Source organism: Cervus elaphus, chromosome 27 (genome assembly GCF_910594005.1).
Source record: "Cervus elaphus chromosome 27, mCerEla1.1, whole genome shotgun sequence".
NCBI lineage: Eukaryota > Metazoa > Chordata > Mammalia > Artiodactyla > Cervidae > Cervus > Cervus elaphus.
The window spans coordinates 48,636,733-48,659,599 of NC_057841.1; the positions used below are offsets into that span (position 1 = coordinate 48,636,733).

Genomic DNA, 22,867 nt, shown 5'->3' on the forward strand with positions numbered 1-22,867 from the left:
TTTGTAAAAATAAAGTTCAAGAATATTTTGTAAAATTTGTAGTGATGAAAGTGGACAAAGGGCATAAAGATAACTTCCATACCCTTATCTGGAATTTAGTAAATGAGCAGATACATATATGACTGAAACAAAAAAGAAAAGAATAAGAAAGCCACACAATATAGGCTACTTACTAAAATTTCATTGAGAAGTTTAATCATTTAAAATATGCATATTACTTAGGAGAAAGATATTTGGTGCTAAGTGATCCACAATTTGATATTGAAACAAGTCATAGAAAGACTGAAAGCAAAAGGAGAAGGGGGCAGCAGAGGGTAAGATGGTTAGATAGTACACTGATTCAGTGGACACAAGTTTGAGCAAACTCCAGGAGACAGTGAAGGACAGGGTAGCCTGGGGTGCTGCAGTCCATGGGGTTGCAGAGTCAGACACAACTTAGCAACTGAACACCACCACCACCACAGAAAGTTGAGTACATGACCTATTTTTCCTAATGTAATAGTATACTGCAGGAGGTGGTGCACAGCAGCATGGTATAACCTGAGGAGCCTGAAACACCCAACTGGAGTCAGAACACCATGGTCAGAGTCCAGGTCTACAACCCAATCTTGGTCAAGTCATATATTCCATGTGTGTGGTTTTAATGTGAAAATAGGTAAAATAATGTATGCCCATCTACTTTGCAGGGTTCCTGTGAGAATGAAACGAAAATAGGAAAACACAGAAAACTATACATTACCATAGAAATATATAGAACCTCTCAAGGTGTTAACTACAGAGTGATGGAAGGAGGAGAGAACTTTAGGAAAGGCAAAGAAATGAATGAAAGAATGGCTGAGTGGTAGTGACAGTGCGGGAGCTGTATGCTGTAAATCTTTTTAAAACAGTTTCCAACACATTTAGCTCTTTTTTTTTTTTTTTTTTTTCACATTTAGCTCTTTAGTAGTGGAAACTAAGGGATAAAAAGAGTGAGACTGCCCCAGGTCATATTGCCAAGGTAAAATTAAAATTTTAAGTGAGGAAGAAATAAACATCTGCTATCAAAAAACAAGTTCCAGGTTGTTTTTTCTTTTTTTTTTAAGATGAGTGATTCAAGTGAGAAATAAAAATATAAAAGAAAGAAAACACAGCCTGGTTGCATGCGGCTTTACTTCTCCTGGAGGTGATAATCATGGAAAGCGGAGAAAGCCTCAAGAGAACAAGGTCTTGCAGGGCTGAAGCCTTGGACCAGCGTCGTCCAAGAGCTCCGCGCCCTGGAGTCCTAGTGAAAACTACAACTCCCAGAAATCCCGGATCCCGAAGTGGGTGGGCCCAACGGTGTGTGGGCGGGGCCGTCAGAGCAAGCGGGGCGCTTCTTCCGCGAGGAGCTGCTGGAGAAGTGGCGGGACTGGCGGCAATGGAAGCTCTAGAGGAGAAAGAGGCGCAGGTGATGGGGCGGGAGCTGGGCTTTGCGGCCTCCGGGAAACCGCGTCTTTGACACACCCGCCCCGCCGGCGGATCTCCTGGGCGAGCCACTTTTACTATGTTCTTCTGCTGATCCATCTTTAGTCAGGCTTTCACCATCTGTGAGCAGCCCCCTCTCCCCACCAACCCCATCCCAACGCTGAAAAGGGAGTTTCCCTTCTTTTCCCGGCCTTCCCTGCTGGGACTCAGGCTTGGAGAGGGGTTGAGGAACCCTCTCGTGCGAAACCTCTCCCTGGAGACTGAAGGGGGACTTCTGATCCCAGACTCAGCTTCCAGCCAGGCCTCGCCGTTCACCGCTGCTTTTTACTAGATTTCTCACTCTTAACCAAGTGGTAAAGAACCTGCTTGCCAATGCAGGAGGTGTAAGAGACACGGTTTCGATCCCTGGGCCGGGAAGATCGCCTGGAGGAGGGCATGGCAACCCACCCCAGTTTTCTTGCCTGGAGAATCCATTGACAGAGGCGCCTGGAGGGCTACAGTCCATGGGGTCGCAAAGAGGCGGACAGGACTGAAGCGACTTAGCACACACACCTGTTTTCCGCTTCTCGCATCCCAACTCTAGGAGCTTTCTGGCTCTGAGGGACTTGTGATGTGTTGGAGACAACTCTTTTTCAAACTTTGCACCCATAATAATGGTTAGCACTTGCAGATTGAGCTTCCTATGATGCAAAATACTTGCCTAATACTGCTTTCTTAGCTTTGGGGAAGAACAGATTGTTTTCTGGTAATTTTGTTGATTGTGCTGTGCCTGCTCACTTTTTAATCTCCTGACATCTGATAGCTCTCTCCCTAAAGACAAATTAGGATGTGAAGTAAGTAGGATGCCAGAATATTCACAGAAAGCATTTCGTTTGCTATTGATCATTACTTGGTCTTATTTGCTTCATGCCATTGAAATAAACAAGGGTTATTAAATTCGTGTCCCTTGTAATGGTTAGGTCGCTGCATGGCTGAAAAAAATATTTGGAGATCATCCCATTCCACAATATGAGGTGAATGCTCGGACAACAGAGATCTTATATCACCTTTCAGAACGCAACAGGGTCCGAGACAGGGATGTCTACCTGGTAACAGAGGACTTGAAACAGAAAGCAAAGGAATATGAATCAGAAGGTGAGATCAATTACAGAATTTTGAATGAGATACTAACTAGAGGTAACCAGATTTTAAAAGAGTAAAGTATTCATGCCTGCTAAGTCTCTTCAGTCATGTCCAACTCTTTGTGACCCTATGGACTGTAGCCCACCAGGCTCCTCTGTCCATGGGATTCTCCAGGTAAGAATACTAGAGGGGGTTGCCGTGCCCTTCTCCAGGAGATCTTCCCAACCCAGGGATCAAACCCACATCTCATTATGTCTCCTGCATTAGCAGGAGTTCTTTATTACTAGTGCCACCTGGAAAGCCCTAGCAGTAGAGTATACAAGGTTGATTTAGTGTAGACAGCTTTTTAGCATTGCTTCTTTATTTTACCCAGATTTGTCTTACATTGTGTTGTTATAGCAACCTAATATATTACAGGGCTTGCCTGGTAGCTCAGCAGTAAAGAATCTGCCTGCCAATGCAGGAGACACAGGTTAGATCCCTGGGTCAGAAAGATCCCCTGGAGGAGGAAATGGCAACCCACTCCAGTCTTCTTACCTAGGATATCTCATGGACAGAGGAGACGGGCAGGCTATAGTCCATGGGATTACAAAGAGTTGGACACAACTAAGTGACTAAAGAACAATAACAATATGTTGTAAGTGTCATTATAGTATATTTTATTGGTACTCTGATGGTAAAACACTAACCCCTAAAATATAAGTCTAAACTTATTAGCCTGACATATAAGATCAGTTCAGTTCAGTTCCGTCACTCAGTTGTGTCCAACCTTTGCGACCCCATGGACTGCAGTACACCAGGCTTCCCTGTCCATCACCAACTCCCAGAGCTTGCTCTAACTCATGTCTATCAAGTTGGTAATGCCATCCAACCATCTCATCCTCTGTCATCCCCTTCTCCTCCCGCCTTCATTCTTTCCCAGCATCAGGGTCTTTTCAAATGAGTCAGTTCTTCGTATCAGGTGGTCAAAGTATTGGAGTTTCAGCTTCAGCATCAGTCCTTCCAGTGAAGATTCAGGACTGATTTCCTTTAGGTTTGACTGGTTTGATCTCCTTGCAGTCCAAGGGACTCTCAAGAGTCTTCTCCAATACCACAGTTCAAAAGCATCAATTCTTTGGCGCTCAGCTTTTGTTATAGTCCAACTCTCACATCCATACATGACTACTAGAAAAACCATAGCTTTGACTAGATGGACCTTTGTCAGCAAAGTAATGTCTCTGCTTTTTAATATGCTGTCTAGGTTGGTCATAGCTTTTCTTCCAAGAAGCATATAAGTTACCTGTGGTTTTTAATTAATCTATTTATGGCTGCCCTGGATCTTGCTTGAGGCACTTGGGTGTTTTCTAGTTTCGGTGAGCACCTACTCTCTAGGTGTGGTGCATGGGCTTTTCACTGTGGTGGCTTCTCTTGTTGTGGAGCATGGGCTCTAGGACGTGCAGGCTCTGTAGTTGTGATGCAGAAGCTTAGTTGCCCCACAACATGTGGAATCTTCCGGGACCAGGGATGGAATCTGTGTCCGCTGCATTGGCAGGTGGACCAGAAAAGTCTTATTTTAGTAGTTAATAAAATACAGTATGTACACCCATGGCTGATTGATGTCAATGTATGGCAATAAACCACTACAATATTGTAAAGTAATTAGCCTCCAATTAAATTAATTAATTAAAAAAATAAAATACAGTATGAAGAAAGGGGCTCTGAGTCCAGAAAAATTTTATTTTGTAAAAGCTATTTTTTTTTGGTCTATAATAATATGTAACAAAAATTCTAAGGATTTTAAAAGTTGAGATTATTCATGTTTGTCCTAAAGAAGCTTTTAGGGTAACACATTAAATTGCAAATATTTCTACTAATATATACAAAATTTTGACACAATTTTCCATACTAAAGTATCCAATAAACATCTACTTCTGCTTCACTGATTATGCTAAAGCTTTTGACTGTGTGGATCACAACAAACTATGGAAAACCCTTAAAGAGATGGGAACACCAGACCACCTTACCTGCCTCCTTCGAAACATGTATGCAGGTCAAGAAGCAACAGTATGAACCAGACATGGAACAACAGACTGGTCCAAAATTGGGAAAGGAGTACGTCAAGACTGTATGTTGTCACCCTGCTTATTTAACTTGTACGCAGAGTACATCATGTGAAATACTGGGCTGGATGAAGGACAAAGTGCAATCAAGATTGCAGGGAGAAATATCAATAACCTCAGATATGCAGAAAACACCACTCTCATGGCAGAAAATGAAGAGGTGCTAAACAGCCTCTTGATGAAGGTGAAAGAGTGAAAAAACTGGCTTAAAACTCAACATTCAAAAAGCTAAGATCATAGCATCCATCACTTCAAGGCAAATAGATGGGGAGAAAGTGGAAACAGTGACAGACCTTATTTTCTTGTGCTCCAAAATCACTGCAGACTATGACTGCAGTCATGAAATTAAAAGACACTTGCTCCTTGGAAGAGAAGCTATGACACACCTAGGCACTGCATTAAAAAGCAGAGACATCACTTTTCTGACAAAGGTCTGTATAATCAAAGTTATGGTTTTTCTTGTAGTCATGTGTGGATGTGAGAGTTGAACCATAAGGAAAGCTGAGGGCCAAAGAATTGATGCTTCGAACTGTGGTGCTGGAGGAGACTCTTGAGAGTCCCTTGGACTGCAAAGAGATCATACCAGTCTATTCTAAAGGAAATTAACCCTGAATATTCATTGGAAGGACTGATGCTGAAGCTGAAATTCTAATACTTTGATCCCCTGATGTGAAGAGCTGACTTATTGGAAAAGACCCTGATGCTGGGAAAGATTGAGGGCAGGAGAAGGGGGTGACAGAGGCAGAGGTGGTTGGATGGCATTATCAATTCATGGACGTGAGTTTAAGCAAGCTCTGGGAGTTGGTGATAGACAGGGAAGCCAGGTATGCAGCAGTCCATGGGGTTGCAAAGAGTCAGACATGATTGAGCAACTAAACAACAACTATAAGTTGGTGTCTGCTGAGTAGGGCTGGGATGGCTGAATATCCACATGTAGAAGAATGAAGTTGGACCCTGCCTTATAATATATATAAGAATTAACTTAAGGGACTTTTCTGTGGTCCAGTAGTTAAGAATCTGCCTTGCAATGCAGGGGACACAAGTTCAATCCCTGATCAGGGAACTAAGATGCTACATGCTACCAGGCAGCTAAGCCCAAGCGCCACAACTAGAGAACCTGTGTGCTACAACTATTGAAGTCCAAGTGCTCTGGAGCAATGAAGATCCTGAGTGCTGCCACTGAGACCAGATACAGCCAAATAAATGAATAAATACACACACAAACACACACACATATATATATGGGTTTAAAAAAAAAAAACAACTCAAAATGAATGAAAAATCTAAAAGTAAGAGCTAAATCTAAAACTCAGAAGACAGCATAGATGTACATCTTCATGCTTTGGATTTGGCTATGGTTTCTTAGCTATGATGCCAAAAACAGAAGCAGCAAAAGAAAAAGTAGGTAAATTGAAAATCATCAAAATTACAAACTTTTGATCTCAAATTTTTTTTCTTCTCATCATCAAGTAAATGAGAAGACAACACACAGAATGGGAGAAAATATTTGCAAATCATATATATGATGAGGGACTGCCAGTAGGCACAGCATCATTAACCATCAGGGAAATGCAAATCAAAACCTCATTGCACTTCACACCTACAAGGATGGGTACACAACTCTGAATATAGTAAAAGCCATTGAATTAAATGCTTTAGGTGGGTGATTGCAATAAAGCTGTTGAAAAATTAAAGCAAAACAAAGATCTTAGTCACCATAGAACTCTTATTTCTTTTCAGCCAAGCATCTTCAAGACCTTCTCATGGAGAGTGTGAATTTTTCCCCTGCCAGTCTCTCCAGCACTGGTTCCAGGTATCTGAATGCTTTGGTTGACAGTGCAGTGACCCTTGAAACAAAGGATACCTCTCTAGCTAGGTAATTCTTGTGATTGTTTTAATTTCTGCAGTCATATATGCTATCAGGTGTTGACCTAAGGAGCTTTTGTATCTCAGGGTAATGCTATATAGGAAATTATAGGAAATAATTTTATAATTATATAGGAAATATATGCAGAAACACTAAATTTAGTCAATTCCTTATCATTGCTAGTGAGTATGTTTGATTATTTCAGATAAGCTTGGTTAAGTTTATAATGTATTCTTCTTTCAGGATCAGGTTTGTGAAGGTTGGTTCTCAGGTATATTTGAAAAGGGATTAGGTATCACGTTATTCCCTTCAGTCAGTTCAGTCGCTCAGTCATGTCCGACTCTGCGACCCCATGAACTGCAGCACGCCAGGCTTCCCTTTCCATTACCAACTCCCAGAGCTTGCTCAAACTCATGTCCATCGAATCGGTGATGCCATCCAACCACCTCATCCTCTGTTGTCCCCTTCTCCTCCCACCTTCAATCTTTGCCAGCTTGAGGGTCTTTTCCAATGAGTCAGTTCTTCACATCAGGTGGCCAAAGTATTGTAGCTTCATCTTCAGCATCAGTCCTTCCAGTGAATATTCAGGACTGATTATTCCCTTAAACAGTAGGAAAAGCAGTAGGCTAAATCATCTACTGTTGAGCATAATGATTTTTAGTCATGAACCTACCCTATTGGATAGAGTAGGTTTCCTTGTGACAGGCGTTTTACCTATATAAAGACATTATTCTTCTAACAACCTTAAGAAGAAACTGAGAGAGGGGTGGGTTAGATAATTTCTCTGAGCTAGTAAATGACAGAGTTGGGTTTCAAACCCCACCTGACTTCAGAGTCCTAGGACTATCCCTGTTGGATACATCTTAGCTAGGGACTACCATTACAGATTATAATCAGAGAACTGTATAGCTGTTCTGTTTAACTGCTAATGCAAAAGCTTGGAATATGTGTATATATATATATATTTAAGCAGAAGAGTTTTAGCTAGGAGATCATGTAGGCTATATGGCAGCAGAAATCTTAATTCAATCAATTGACTTGAATTAAGCCAATTCAGCAGACACCAAATACTAAACATATGTATAACTTTCTCTATATCTCTGTTCCCCTCTTTTGTCCCTCCCTCCCTCCCTCCCTATATATATATATATTGTATAGCTTTCTATGTAGGCACTGGGGAAGCAGAAATGAATAATGAATGCCAGCAAGGATAGTCTCTGCTCATGGTAAATTGAAGGAGATGGACTTGTAAAATTATAATATGACAGCTGCAACATTATAGGAATGTACAAGTTGTAGGTAGAAAGCACAGAGAAAGGGGTAGTGGATTCCAGAATGGGAGTAAATATAGTTTTTAAGGAAATTTGCCAGCTGAGAAAGGGTATGCCAATGAGAACAGCGTGTAAAATAGTTCAGAGGTGAGAGCATGATTAAGGAAGAACTCACATAGAAGTGAAATCATGTTTAGAAGTGAGGAATAATTGTAATGATTGTAATTGTCCTTAATGTCCGTTTACATGACCAAATTCTTCTTTTAGTTTTATCCCTGCAGTGAATGATTTGACCTCTGATCTTTTTCACACCAAATCCAAAAATGAAGAAATCAAGCTTGAATTGGCAAAACTTGAGAAAAATCTAACTGCAACTTTAGTATTAGAAAAATGTCTGCGTGAGTAAGTAATTAGTTTGAAGTTGTGACAATTTTTATTATAAAGGCAGTAGCAGGACATTGTAAGATTTAGTTTTAGCAATAGATATAATTTAAAATAACACGTTAGGAAATGGTAAGATAAAACATTATTTTAAGTAGAAAATGACTTGGATGAAGATAGGAGTGGTTGGGTACATACTTTTATCTTTTGTATAGTAGTTTCTTTTTTTCACTATTTTTAAAATTTTTTTATTACTTATAAAGTTTTACAGAAAGAATACATCTGAGTATCATTCTATTGGTGATGACAATTGAACAATACTCATAACTGTTCTTGAGTAACTAATAATTATTGAAGATTGTAATTATACAATATTGAGAAATACAGAACAAAATATAATTATTGAAGGACAGTTGCTCTATAATATTGTGTTGGCCTCTGCCACACATCACCATGAATGAGCCACAGGTGTGCACATGTCCCCTCCCTCCTGAACCCCGGGTCCCATCTCCCATCTCATCCCATCCCTCTAGGTTGTCACAGAACACTGGGTTGAGCTCCCCGTGTCACACAGCCAATTCTCACTTGCTATCTGTTTTTCACATGGTGAGGTGTATGTTTCCACGCTGTTCTCTCAATTCGTCCCACTCTCTCCTTCCGCCACTGTGTCATAAACTATGGTACAACTTAAGTGAAGTGAAGTCGCTCAATCGTGTCCAATTCTTGGCGACCCCATGGACTGTAGCCTACCAGGCTCCTCCATCCATGGAATTTTCCAGGCAAGAGTACTGGAGTGGGTTGCCATTTCCTTCTCCAGGAGATCTTCCCAGCCCAGGGATTGAACCCGGGTTTCCCGCATTGTAGGCAGACGCTTTACTGTTTGAACCACCAGGGAAGTCATGTTCTATTTTGTTGCCCTTTCTTAATGAAATTCTGGTATCCCTCTTGATGTTCTGGCCCTTCTTTAGGTCCTTGTGGCCCCAGAGGTTAGATGCTGTGAAACAGAAGTATGTATATGCACAAGTAATAAGATGTTGTGTAAATTTATCCAATACATATTGACTCTGTATATGCAAAGCATCTTGTCATGTCACATTTAGAAGAGAGTCCTTTGTGACCTCCATAATTCAAATAAGCTTTAGGATCCATTAAGTCACTTTTTGAGCAGCAGATCTACTTTCTCCAAGAATAATCGGCATAGATTAATCTTAAAATTATTCAGTATTCCTTGAGAAAAATCCCAAATGGCAACATGGATAGAAAGATGACCTGGAAGAAATGCATCTACTCTTGACTAGAAGTTATCTACTCTTGACTAACCCAGAGTTGAATCAAAGAAGTAGTAGTTTGCTTTTTATAATAATTTCACTGAGAAGAAAATGTTCTCAACTTTACTTTTTCAAGGGATCTCAAGAAGGCAGAGTTACATCTGTGTACAGAAAGGGCCAGAGTTGACAGTCGTCTTCAGAACATGGACTTCCTGAAAGCCAAGTCGGAGGAGTTCAGATCTGGAATTAGAACTGCGGAGGTTTGTATGAGAGACTCAATATATTTAGCTCTCTTCAGACTTCTTTTCAACTTTCATCCTCACAACTAGGCAGGATTATTATTCTCCTTTCACGACAAGGGTACTGTGAAGATAGTATCTTGCGCAAGTTCACAAAGCCATCTAGCAGCAGATCCCAGTTCACATGCAGGTCCCGAAACTCAGGCTCTTAAGCCCTGCACCCATATTGTCACCAATCTCGGACTGTCTGAAATGACTCACATGCAACATAAAAGTGCTTACAAGCAAGTATAGTTCTTCATCTATGATTTTTTTTTTTTCGTAGCTTCTCTTTACTGTGTTATATATTGAAAATATTTCATGATGGTTACTTGCAAAATAATTTTTTAAACTGAACTCCCTTTTTTGTCATTGTAGGAGCAGCTTTCAGCCCGAGGGATGGATGCTTCTCTGTCTCATCAGTCACTGGTAGCACTTTCAGAGGTTCGCTTACTTTACCCAACCTAACTTCCTTTAAAATGTCAGTGTGCCGTGCACTTTTCATTTCTTTTTATACAGCTTTATTCACTATTGACCTGATTTCTTTTCCTTTACCTCTGTATTTTATGTCTACCAGTATTTATATCTTTTTTTTTTTTCAGTATTTATATCTTTATTACTTGTTTATCTATATATATGTTTACATTTGCTTGGTGTTTTCTTTATTTGATGGAGTCAATGATTATTGATTTATCTATTGTATAAATATATTGAACTATTATGTGTTACACCACTGAAGTATTCATATTTCTTCCCTTTCAGCAAAATACTGGCTCCCAACTCCTATAGAATGCATTTCTGGGGGTTTAGGTTCTATAAGAGTTTTATTTATTTTCGTGGGAAGAGGGAGAAATGGGGGGATTTGTTTTATGGTTTTATTCTTAAGATTTTTTGGTACTTTGATTTTTGGAATCTAAAATTGACAGCTCATAAATATGTGTTTGAGATTCTTGCTTCCTGATGTTCTGATGCTTCTTAATCACATTATTTTGTACTCCCAGACAGCATATTTGTCTTAATAAATGGGAGTATTACTTTGCTGTTTTAACATCTTCTAAGGATTGTGTCCATTTGTTATCTATTTACCTTTGAAGCTCTTTATTTGTTACATTATTTAAAATATCCTAGTGTTAATGTTTTGTCATGTTTTATTTCAGAAATGTGCAGTGTTTAATTGCATTGTGAATATCTTTATTATTCTGTGTGTTTTTTTTCACCCTCAGAAACTGGAAGAACTAAAACGACAGACTATACCTTTGAAGAAAAAATTGGAGTCCTATTTAGATTTAATGCCGGTAATTATTTTTATGAATTAAAAAAAAAAGTTTATCTCCTCCAGCTTTCTCCAAGGGCACTAAATGATCATGAAAATACTGGGTCCATGTCTAAGGACCCAGGTCCTCCTCTTTTTTCTCTTTCAGTAAAAGATAAGTTCCAAATTCTTGTAGAATGCAGTTCTGGGGTTTTAGGTTGTATAAGGGTCTGTGTTAAAAGTCATTATTGAATTTCAGTATTGTATGTACTTTGGATATACTTTCTATAAGTTTTTTTGCCTTTTGAAGAGGATTGTTGTAATTTTTTTCCCCTTATTTCCTAGCCGAGACAACATAACCTTTCCTTATTTTATTTTTCTTTAAAAGAATCCATCTCTTGCTCAGGTAAAAATTGAAGAAGCAAAGCGAGAATTAGTAAGTAGTTCCATTTTTTTCCTTCAGATTTTTAAAGATAAGTGCTGATAAAGCTAAAACTCCGTTCCTCCTCTTTCTTTCCTTTCTACTCAAAGGTAAAGGTAAACCACAATCCCAAACTTGAGGTATATTATTACCATGCAACTTTTAATACTTTTTTGGGGGCATATATGTATTTTTTTTCCCCATAAAAAATACATTGTGGTCTTTTAAATTTTTGTGTAGATTTTCCTGGATAGAAAAGGAGAGTTGAGAGGCCTAGAATATTCTAGACAAAGTGAAAATGAAGTCACTCAGTCATGTCTGACTCTTTGCAACCCCATGGACTGTAACCTACCAGGCTCCTCTGTCCATGGAATTTTCCAGGCAAGACTACTGGAGTGGGTTGCCATTTCCTTCTCCAGGAGATCTTCCCGACCCAGGGACTAAACCCAGGTCTCCCGCATTGTAGGCAGACACTTTACCATCTGAGCCACCAGGGAAGTCAGGAATTAACGAAAACATAAGAGCTGAAAAATGGAGGACTTTTCCAAGCTTTTGCAAGTAAAGCAATCTGCCTGCTTAGGGGTATGCAGTGGAAGATAGGACTGAAGTAGGTCAATTGGTTTAGGAGGTGAAGGGCCTTCAATATAAAGAAGGTTGAACTTGGAGCCTGTAGGGCAGGGGTCCCCAGGACTGGTCCACGGCCTGTTAGGAACCCGGCCTCACAGCAGGAGGTAAGCAAGTGAGTGAGCAAGAGAAGCTTCACGTATATTTACAGCTGCTCACATTACCTCCTGAGCTCTGCCCCCGTCACATCAGCATCCGATTCTCATAGGAGTGTGAACGCCAACCCTAAAGTCAAGGGAGAATATCCTGAGATTGCCACAAAATAAAAATAAAGTACACGTTTGCAGATGACATGATCCTCTATATAGAAAACCCTAAAGACTCTACCAGAAAATTACTAGAGCTAATCAATGAATATAGTAAAGTTGCAGGATATAAAATTAACACACAGAAATCCCTTGCATTCCTATATACTAACAATGAAAAAACAGAAAGAGAAATTAAGGAAACAATACCATTCACCATTGCAACAAAAAGAATAAAATACTTAGGAGTATATCTACCTAAAGAAACAAAGGACCTATACATAGAAAACTATAAAACACTGATGAAAGAAATCAAAGAGGACACAAACAGATGGAGAAACATACCGTGTTCATGGATTGGAAGAATCAATATTGTCAAAATGGCTATTCTACCCAAAGCAGTCTATAGATTCAATGCAATCCCTATCAAGCTACCAACGGTATTTTTCACAGAACTAGACCAAAGAATTTCACAATTTGTATGGAAATACAAAAAACCTCGAATAGCCAAAATAATCTTGAGAAAGAAGAATGGAACTGGAGGAATCAACCTGCCTGACTTCAGACTCTACTACAAAGCCACAGTCATCAAGACAGTATGGTACTGGCACAAAAACAGAAATATAGATCAATGGAACAGAATAGAAAGCCCAGAGATAAATCCACGAATCTATGGACACCTTATCTTTGACAAAGGAGGCAAGGATATACAATGGAAAAAAGACAACCTCTTTAACAAGTGGTGCTGGGAAAACTGGTCAACCACTTGTGAAAGAATGAAACTAGAACACTTTCTAACACCATACACAAAAATAAACTCAAAATGGATTAAAGATCTAAATGTAAGACCAGAAACTATAAAACTCCTAGAGGAGAACATAGGCAAAACACTCTCTGACATAAATCACAGCAAGATCCTCTATGATCCACCTCCCAGAATATTGGAAATAAAGGCAAAACTAAACAAATGGGACCTAATGAAACTTAAAAGCTTTTGCACTACAAAGGAAACTATAAGCAAGGTGAAAAGACAGCCCTCAGATTGGGAGAAAATAATAGCAAATGAAGCAACAGACAAAGGATTAATCTCAAAAATATACAAGCAACTCCTGCAGCTCAATTCCAGAAAAATAAATGACCCAATCAAAAAATGGGCCAAAGAACTAAACAGACATTTCTCCAAAGAAGACATACAGATGGCTAACAAACACATGAAAAGATGCTCAACATCACTCATTATTAGAGAAATGCAAATCAAAACCACAATGAGGTACCATTACACGCCAGTCAGGATGGCTGCTATCCAAAAGTCTACAAGCAATAAATGCTGGAGAGGGTGTGGAGAAAAGGGAACCCTCTTACACTGGTGGTGGGAATGCAAACTAGTACAGCTGCTATGGAAAACAGTGTGGAGATTTCTTAAAAAACTGGAAATAGAACTGCCATATGACCCAGCAATCCCACTTCTGGGCATACACACTGAGGAAACCAGATCTGAAAGAGACACGTGCACCCCAATGTTCATCGCAGCACTGTTTATAATAGCCAGGACATGGAAGCAACCTAGATGCCCATCAGCAGATGAATGGATAAGGAAGCTGTGGTACATATACACCATGGAATATTACTCAGCCATTAAAAAGAATTCATTTGAACCAGTCCTAATGAGATGGATGAAGCTGGAGCCCATTATACAGAGTGAAGTAAGCCAGAAAGATAAAGAACATTACAGCATACTAACACATATATATGGAATTTAGAAAGGTGATAACGATAACCCAATATGCAAAACAGAAAAAGAGACACAGAAATACAGAACAGACTTTTGAACTTTGTGGGAGAATGTGAGGGTGGGATATTTCAAAAGAACAGCATGTATACTATCTATGGTGAAACAGATCACCAGCCCAGGTGGGATGCATGAGACAAGTGCTCCGGCCTGGTGCACTGGGAAGACCCAGAGGAATCGGGTGGAGAGGGAGGTGGGAGGGGGGATCGGGATTGGGAATACATGTAAATCCATGGCTGATTCATATCAATGTATGACAAAACCCACTGGAAAAAAAAAATAATAATAATAATAAATAAATTAATTAATTAAAAAATAAATAAATAAATAAATAAAGTAGACAATAAATGTCATGCACTTGGATCATCCCGAAACCATCCCCCCACCTCCAGTCCACGGAAAAAATGTCTTCCACTGGTCCCTAGTGCCAAAAAGCTTGGGGACTGCTGCTGCAGGGGACCACTGAAAGTTGCTCTGGGTTGCCATGCTTTTTAAGCTAGAGAGAAACGTGATCAAGGTTATGCTTTTTGATCAGGCCAGTCATTTAGGAAGATTTTTCTGGAATCAGTGTTTAGGGTAGATTGGAGGATAGAGAAAGAAAATTGCAGAAACAAGTTGGCCTGTTTAGGCCAGATGAGAAGTAATGAGAACAGTGGCAGTGAGACTGGAAAAGAGCGATATGAGAGACATTGCAAAAGTACGTTGCTTAAGGAGTACAGGTCAGGAAAATCTATTCGTGTATCATGTCATTCACATCTCTAAAGGGTTTTTTCTTTCCTCCTTAGATGTTTATTAGGAGTCTGAAAACTTGAAGTATGGGAAGTGGGAAAGATATAAAAGCAAGGGAAAATCTCATTTATAATGATTTTTTTAAAAATTTCTGCTTTAGTGGTTTTCCTTTTTGTTTCCCTTATTTTAAATAGCATTAGAAGTTAGAGCACTTTTTTTTATGTCTTTAGTTATAATATTTATGGTGTTTCTTCCTTCCTTTAGGATACTATTGAAGCTGAACTTACAAAGAAAGTAAACATGATGGAACTGTGACCAGAGCCAAATAAATTTCACCTTTCTTAACAAAGTAGATTGAATAGGACTTTAAAGAATTTTTTCCTTGTGACATTCCTTATAACTTAATTTCTGTATTCTTAGCTGAAATAATGTCATTATTGATGGAATAGTGGTGTCTGGTTGTGTATTGAATTTTTATGTGCAAATCCATAGTTTTCATATGAAGAAACATTGGTTTTCTATGTTGTTAGTGGCTTGATGTCCTTCAGTAGCTCTCTTAGGTGAACACATGACAGTCATCATGTAGTCACTCACAAGGTCAGCTAAGTGAAAGGGAAAGATTCTGCAGCTTCAGTTATGTTCCTCCCACGCCCCCTTCTCCTGGGATTTGCTATTGTTTTTTCTGATCCGCTTACCTGCCTAATTCCAAATGTTAATATATGCAGGCATTTGGTTTATGAAAAAGATGACCTTTTAAATCAGTAATAGAGAGATGGATACTTCAACACATGGTGCTAAATCTATACTTTACCCCTTATATCAGGATAATTTCAAGGGATCAAAGATTTAAATATTTTTTTTAAAAGATAGTAAAATAAATCATAAAGGAGTTTTAATGTTTTGATTTTTAAACAATCAGAGTCAGAAACTTACGGCTGAAATCCAGGAGCCATAAATAAAATGATTGAAATGTTTGAAATTTTTGAAATACTAAAACTTCCTGTATGGGGCTATCTCTTGTAAATAAAATCAAACCATGATAAATGTAGTGTAAAGAAGAAAAGAGAGATTTTTCACTTTGTACCTTTTTGTACTTTTAAAAATTTTATACCATGGAATCAAGAAGCAATTAGTTTTTTAAAGATTACCTAATTGACCTTAAAAATTTCCCTCTCCTTTCCCACAAATATATGGCTAAATATAATACAAAATGCAAAAGACATTTGTATTTCCTTTTTTGGAGACTGTCCATATCCTTTAGCCATTTAAGTATGATTGTTTCATCTTTCTCTTAACAGTTTATAGGTGCTTCTGGTGTGTTAGCTAAATTAATCTTTTACAGTTTGAATTGTGAATATTTTCCAAGGTTGTCATTTGTCTCTTAACCACAGTGCTTTTGGTAAGGTGACTTGATGGGTCAACTGTGGAAATAACCACAGTTATAATAACCACCAGAATCCCTCCTACCCCTGTGCTCTCCCCCTTTGTATGCTAAACTTGCTACTTCTCTCATCAAGAGGTGGAGTCTGTATCTTTACCTGTTGTACCTGGCTTGGCCTATGATTTGTTTTGGTCAATGAGACAAATAGCAAATAGGACAAAACTGAAGACTAAAAACTTGTTATGCGTTGGAGCTTGCCATCTCTTACTGAGACTACCATGTGAAGAAACCTGGACTATTGGAGGATGAGCAGAGAAAGGTAATTCCAGCTGAGCCCTGCTCCCACCCCAAGATCAAACAGGCTGCCAACTGCCAGATATGTGAATGAGGTCTTATACTGTCCAGCCCTACTAGCAGACTGCATAGATCAACCATGCTGTCCCAGGCCGGAAGCTCACAGAGTCAACCTGTAGAATCATAAGAAATAATAAATGATTGTTGTTTGAAGCTTATTTTAAATTTGGGGCTGGTTGTTGGCTGTAGCAGCTAGTTGATAAAGTAACCTTTGAAATTTATTTTTTGGCTTCCCCAATGGCTCAGCAGGTAAAGAATCTGCTTGCAGTGCAGGAGACCAGGAGACATGGATTCAACCTCTGGGTTGGGAAGATCCCCTGGGGGAGGCAATGATAACCCACTCCGGTATTCTTGCCTGCAAAATCCCATGGACAGAGGAGCCTGGTGGGATACAGTCCAGAGGTTGCAAAGAGTCAGATATGACTGAGTGACTAACACTTAACACCTGAAATTTATGTTCAAAGAAAAAAGCAAAACAAAAAAAAAGAAAAAAAATAAACAAAAAAAAAAAATAAAATAAAAAAAGAACAAAAAAAAAAAAGAAAAAAAAAAAACATGTACAATATGAAAATCAAAAAGAAACCTAAAACCTACATAATTTTATAGAATAGTAACCATATTCCATGTAAGTAAGAAAATTATTTTACATAAAAGACAAAGATTGAAAGAATAGGTTTTTAAAACACCTCCAGTTATTTGCTGTACTTGAACAAAATGTCTTAAAAGTAAGGATAGGTAGATTCACAATCACAGTAGACAGATTACATCTTCTCTTAGTAATTGATAGAACAGGCAGAGAAACAATCAGCAAGGATACAGGATATTTAAACAGCACAATTAACAAACGATAATGGATATATAAAGAATCCTGTTACAGACTGCCAGAGGTACATGTTCTTTTCAAGTGCATCCAGAACATTTACAAAAATCATCCAAATACTGGTCAGTAAAAGAAATCTCAACCATTACAAAAGGACTGAAACCATACATAGCATGCTCTCTCAATACAGTGTAATTAGATAAAAATAACTGAAAAATTTTATGTTTAGAATTTAAGAAATACATTCTAAAACTGTGAGTCAAAAATTACAATTAGAAAATATTTAGAACTGGCAATGATGAAAATTCTACATATCAAAACTTATAAATTTCTGCTTTTGGCCATGTTGAAAAAGAGTGATCACACTGACTAGATGGCTTTAAATAGAAAAACAAATGAAAATAAGAAACTATAGTCTCCAGACATTAAGTAACAAAGAAGCCTAGCACATTAATTCATAAGAGAAACAAGGTGAGCCTTGTGATAGACTCAGCTTGGTGATGGACAGGGTTTTCAAGTTCATAGCTCAGAGAAGGAGAATCCAAACAGCCTGGTGATCTTGCCTAGTTGAGAGAGAGATGAGAATTGAGAAAAGTCAAAGGAAAGTGTCAGAAAATATCAAAAAGGGTTCTGCGGGTCTGCCGAGGTATTTCTCTGAATCTGTCTAAACTGATCTGCACACATAGGAGGAAATCACCTGAAGCCAGTAAAAGAGTCACTGGAAAGGAGCAGACTGAAAAACTCCTGGAACATACAGAAGATGGATTGTCTCATGTTCCTGTGAGCCAGAGTGAAGCTACTTTCTACACCATAGAACACTGAGGAGTGTCTTCAGAAGGTTATTTGCCTTGGTGGTGAGAATTAGCTCAAAACCCATACCAACGTGAAGGCAGCCGTAGACCATACATAAACAAATGGACATGGCTGTATGCCAATAAAACTTAATTTACAAAGACAGATGGCAAGTCAGATTTGTCCCACATACAGTAGTTTGCAAACTCCTATCCTGCAACAATAGCTATAAAACAAAAAGAGGTATAGCTAATATATCAGTTGTGGAGTTAGCATGGAATCATAAAAAATGCTCAGCCCAAAAGAAGGCAGGAAATAAAAAAAAAGAAAAGATGAGACAAATAGAAAACAAGATGGTAGATTTACACACAGCCATGTCAATAATGGCATTAAAAGCAAATGATATAAATACTCCAATTAAAAAGAGATTTTCAGCTTGAGTAAAAAAAATCAAGACTCAGTTAAATGCTATTCTTTTTTAAAATATTTATTTATTTATTTACATGGCTGCATCATATCCTAGTTTCGACATGGAAACCCTTAGTTGCGGCCTGTGGGATCTAGTTCCCTGATTAGGGATTGAACCTGGGCCTCCTGCAGTGGGAGCTTGAAGTCTTAGCCACTGGACCACCAGGGAAGTCCCAACCCACTTTAAATACAAAGCTACAGATAGATTAAAAGTAAAATCATGGAAAATGTATATATGTAAACAGCAATTAAAAGTTTACAGTACAGCTTCCCTGGTAATCTAGTGGTTAGGAATCCACCTTGCAGGGGACACCTGTTCTATCCCTAGTCTGGGAAGATCCCACATGCTGTGGAGCAACTAAGCCCATACACCACAACTACTGAGTCTGAGCTCTTGAGCCCACACATTGCAACTACTGAAGCCCAAGTGTCCTAGAGGCTGTGCTCCACAACAAGAGAAGCCACCTCAATGAGAAGACCCCATCACTTAATGGCAAGTAGATGGGGAAAAAATGGAAACCGTGACAGACTTTATTTCCTTATGCTCCAAAATCATTCCAGATGGTGACTGCAATCATGAAATTAAGACACTTGTTCCTTGGAAGAAAAGCTGTGATACACCTAGACAGCGTATTAAAAAGCAGAGACTTCATTTTGCTGACATAGGTCCAGATAGTCAAAGCTATGGTTTTTCCAGTAGTCATGTATGGATATGAGAGTTAGACTGTAAAGAAGGCTGAGCACCGAAGAATTGATGCTTTCAAATTGTGGTGCTGAAGAAGACTCTTAAGAATCCCTTGGGCTGCAGGGAGATCAAACTAGTCAATCCTAAAGGAAATCAACCCTGAATATTCATTAGAAGGACTAATGCTGAAGTTGAAGCTCCAATACTTTGGCCACCTGATGTGAAGAGTCAACTCATTGGAAAAGACCCTGATGCTGGGAAAGATTGAGGGCAGGAGGAGAAGGGGGTGACAGAGGATGAGATGGTTGGATGGCATCACTAACACAATGGACATGAGTTTGAGCAAGTTCTGGGAGATAGTGAAGGACAGGGAAGCCTGGCGTGCTGCAGTCCATGAGGTCGCAAAGAGTCAGACATGACTGAGCGACTGAACAACAAACAACACACCGCAACTAGAGAGTAGCCCCTCCCTGCTCACCACAACTAGAGAAAGCCAGTGTGCAGCAACAAAGACCCAGCACAACCAAAATAAAAATAAGTAAATAAATAAACAAAAATTTTAAAAGTACGATTTAAAAGAAAGTTTACAGCATTATCAAAATAGATGTTAGAACAGGAGATAAAGATAGACAGTTCATGGTAATAAAAAAGCCAAAATCATCCAATGGGGAAAGAACAGTTTTTAACAAATGTTGCTGGGACAATGAGATGCAAAAAAAAAAGTCAGACCCTTAGCTCACATTATATATAAAAACTAACTCAAAACATTCAATATGAACGAAAACTATAAAATTTTTAGAAGAAAAGTTAGAGACAAATCATGATCTTGGATTTGACAGAAGATTCTTGGATAGGAACAAAAGAAAAAAATAGTTAAATTGGACTTCCTGAAAATCAAAAACTTTTGTGTTTTGAAGGACACCACGAAGACATTGAGTAGACAATCTACAGAATGTGGTGAAATATTTGCAAATCATATGTCGGATAAGGGACTTATATCCAGAATCCATAAAAACTCAGCTCAATAATAAAAGATAAATAACCCAACTAAAAATAGGTAAGGGATTTGAAAAGGCATTTCTCCTGTGTGTGTATATATATATATATATGTATATATATATATATATGAATGCCCAATAAGCACATGAAAAGATGCTTGACATCATTGATTATCAGGAAAATAAAACTCAAAACCACAATGAGATACCGTCTCATACCCACGAAGAAGGATAAAAGAGACAGATAATGACAAATGTTGGTGAGGATGTGGAACCCTCATACACTAATGGTAGGCTTGCAGTATGGTACAGTCATCTTGAAAAACAGTTTGGCGGAGTCTCAAATGACTGAATATTGAGTTATCATATGACCCAGCAAATTAAGTCCCAGCTGTATATCCAAGAGAAATGAAAACACAAGTCAAGGCAGGAATAGAGCTGCAGACATAGAGAACAAACGTGCGGACATGGCAGGGTTGGGGGTACTGAGAGTGTAGGACGAATTGAGAGAGTAGCATTGACATGTATACACCACCCCATGTAAAACACAGCTCGTGGGAAGCTGCCATACAACAGAGGCAGCTCAGCTCGTGCTCCGTGATGACCTAGAGGGGTGGGAGGGGGTTTGGGAGGAAGCTCAGGAGTGAGGGGATGTATGGATACATGTGGCTGATTCACATTGCTGTACAGCAGAAACTGACACACCATTGTAAAGCAATTATATTAAAAAATACAGCCATACAAAAATAATACATGAGTGTTTGCAGCTGCATTATTCAAAACAACCCAAATCCCTACTAACTGATGAATGGGCAAACAAAACATTCATCCATACGATGGAGTATTATTGAGTCATAAAAAGGAATGAAGTACCCAGACATGCTACAATATGGATGAATCTTGAAACCATTATGCTCGACTTCTCTGGTGGTCCAGGGGTTAAGAATCCATCTGCCAATGCAGGGGACATGGATTTAATCCCTGATCTGGGGCAATTCCAGATTCCATGGGACAACTAAGCCTGTTCGGCACAACTACTGAACTAGAACTCTAGATAGAGCCAGTGAGCCGCCAGTACTGAGTCCAGGCACTGCAACTACTGAAGATCGTGCACCCTAGAGCCCGTGCTCTGCAACAAGAGAAGCCACTTCAATAAGAAACCCGTTCACTGCAACTAGAAAGCAGCCCCAACTCGCCACAACTAGATAAAGCCTGCATGCAGCAACCAAGACCCACTGGAGCCAAAACTACATACTTAAAAAACAGAATGCTTTATTGTAAGTGAAAGAAGACAGTCACAAAGGATCATATATTATAGAATTACATTCATATGAAATATCCAGAAATATATAGAGATATATTCAAGCTGGTTTTAGAAAAGGCAGAGGAACCAGAGATCAAATTGCCAATATCCGCTGGATCATCGAAAAAGCAAGAGAGTTCCAGAAAAACATCTATTTCTGCTTTATCGACTATGCCAAAGCCTTTGACTGTGTGGATCACAATAAACCGTAGAAAATTCTGAAAGAGATGTGAATACCAGACCACCTGACCTGCCTCTTAAGAAACCTGTATGCAGGTCAGGAAGCAACAGTTAGTACTGGACATGGAACAACAGACTGGTTCCAAATAGGAAAAGGAGTACGTCAAGGCTGTATATTGTCACCCTGCTTATTTAACATATGGAGAGTACATCATGAGAAACGCTGGGCTAGATGAAGCACAAGCTGGAATCAAGATTGCTGGGAGAAATATCAATAACCTCAGATATGCAGATAACACCACCCTTATGGCAGAAAGTGAAGAAGAGCTAAGGAGCCTCTTGATGAAAGTGAAAGAGGAGAGTGAAAAAGTTGGCTTAAAGCTCAACATTCAGAAAACTAAGATCATGGCATCCCGTCCGATCACTTCATGGCAAATGGATGGGGAAACAATGGAAACAGTGGCTGACTTTATTTTTGGGGGCTCCAAAATCACCACAGATGGTGACTGCAGCCATGAAATTAAAAGACACTTACTCCTTGGAAGGAAAGTTATGACCAACCTAGATAGCATATTAAAAAGCAGAGACATTACTTTGTCAACAAAGGTCTGTCTGGTCAAGGCTATGGTTTTTCCAGTGGTCATGTATGGATGTGAGAGTTGGACTATAAAGAAAGCTGAGCGCTGAAGAATTGATGCTTTTGAACTGTGGTGTTGGAGAAGACTCTTGAGAGTCCCTTGGACTGTAAGGAGATCCAACCAATCCATCCTAAAGGAGATCAGTCCTGGGTGTTCATTGGAAGGACTGATGTTGAAGTAGAAACTCCAATACTTTGGCCACCTGATGCGAAGAGCTGATTCATTTGAAAAGACCCTGATGCTGGGAAAGATTGAGGGTAGGAGGAGAAGGGGACGACAGAGTGTGAGATGGTTGGATGGCATCACCAACACAATGGACACGGGTTTGGGTAGACTCTGGGAGTTGGTGATGGACAGGGAGGCCTGGCATGCTGTGGTTCATGGAGTCTCAAAGAGTCGGACACAACTGAGCGACTGAACTGAACTGAACTGATACAGAGATAGAAGTCAAATTGATGG

At 39.2% G+C, this 22,867-nt stretch overlaps 1 protein-coding gene across 2 annotated transcripts; it reads left to right on the forward strand.

The window, feature by feature from the left end:
* The first annotated feature begins 1,330 nt into the window (after positions 1 to 1,330).
* HAUS1 (HAUS augmin like complex subunit 1) lies at positions 1,331 to 16,682 on the forward strand. 2 transcript variants are annotated; one of them, XM_043889478.1, is made up of 9 exons: positions 1,331 to 1,426; positions 2,403 to 2,577; positions 6,405 to 6,540; positions 8,070 to 8,204; positions 9,588 to 9,711; positions 10,108 to 10,173; positions 10,953 to 11,024; positions 11,370 to 11,417; positions 15,054 to 16,682. In XM_043889478.1, the coding sequence occupies exons 1-9, from the start codon at positions 1,397 to 1,399 to the stop codon at positions 15,102 to 15,104; spliced, it is 837 nt and encodes a 278-aa protein (XP_043745413.1). In that variant the 5' UTR covers positions 1,331 to 1,396; the 3' UTR covers positions 15,105 to 16,682. The 2 variants fall into 2 exon arrangements, with proteins under 2 accessions (XP_043745413.1, XP_043745414.1); XM_043889479.1 differs by having other exon boundaries at positions 6,405 to 6,477.
* Positions 16,683 to 22,867: the final 6,185 nt, after the last annotated feature.

What these genes read in the sequence shown, in the direction of transcription:
- HAUS1 (XM_043889478.1), top strand. Translation starts at nt 1,397, where the DNA reads ATGGAAGCTCTAGAGGAGAAAGAGGCGCAG. An exon ending in TAGAGGAGAAAGAGGCGCAG is followed by an intron (nt 1,427 to 2,402) that starts GTGATGGGGCGG and finishes TGTAATGGTTAG; the next exon opens with GTCGCTGCATGGCTGAAAAA. An exon ending in CCTATTTAGATTTAATGCCG is followed by an intron (nt 11,025 to 11,369) that starts GTAATTATTTTT and finishes TTTCTTTAAAAG; the next exon opens with AATCCATCTCTTGCTCAGGT.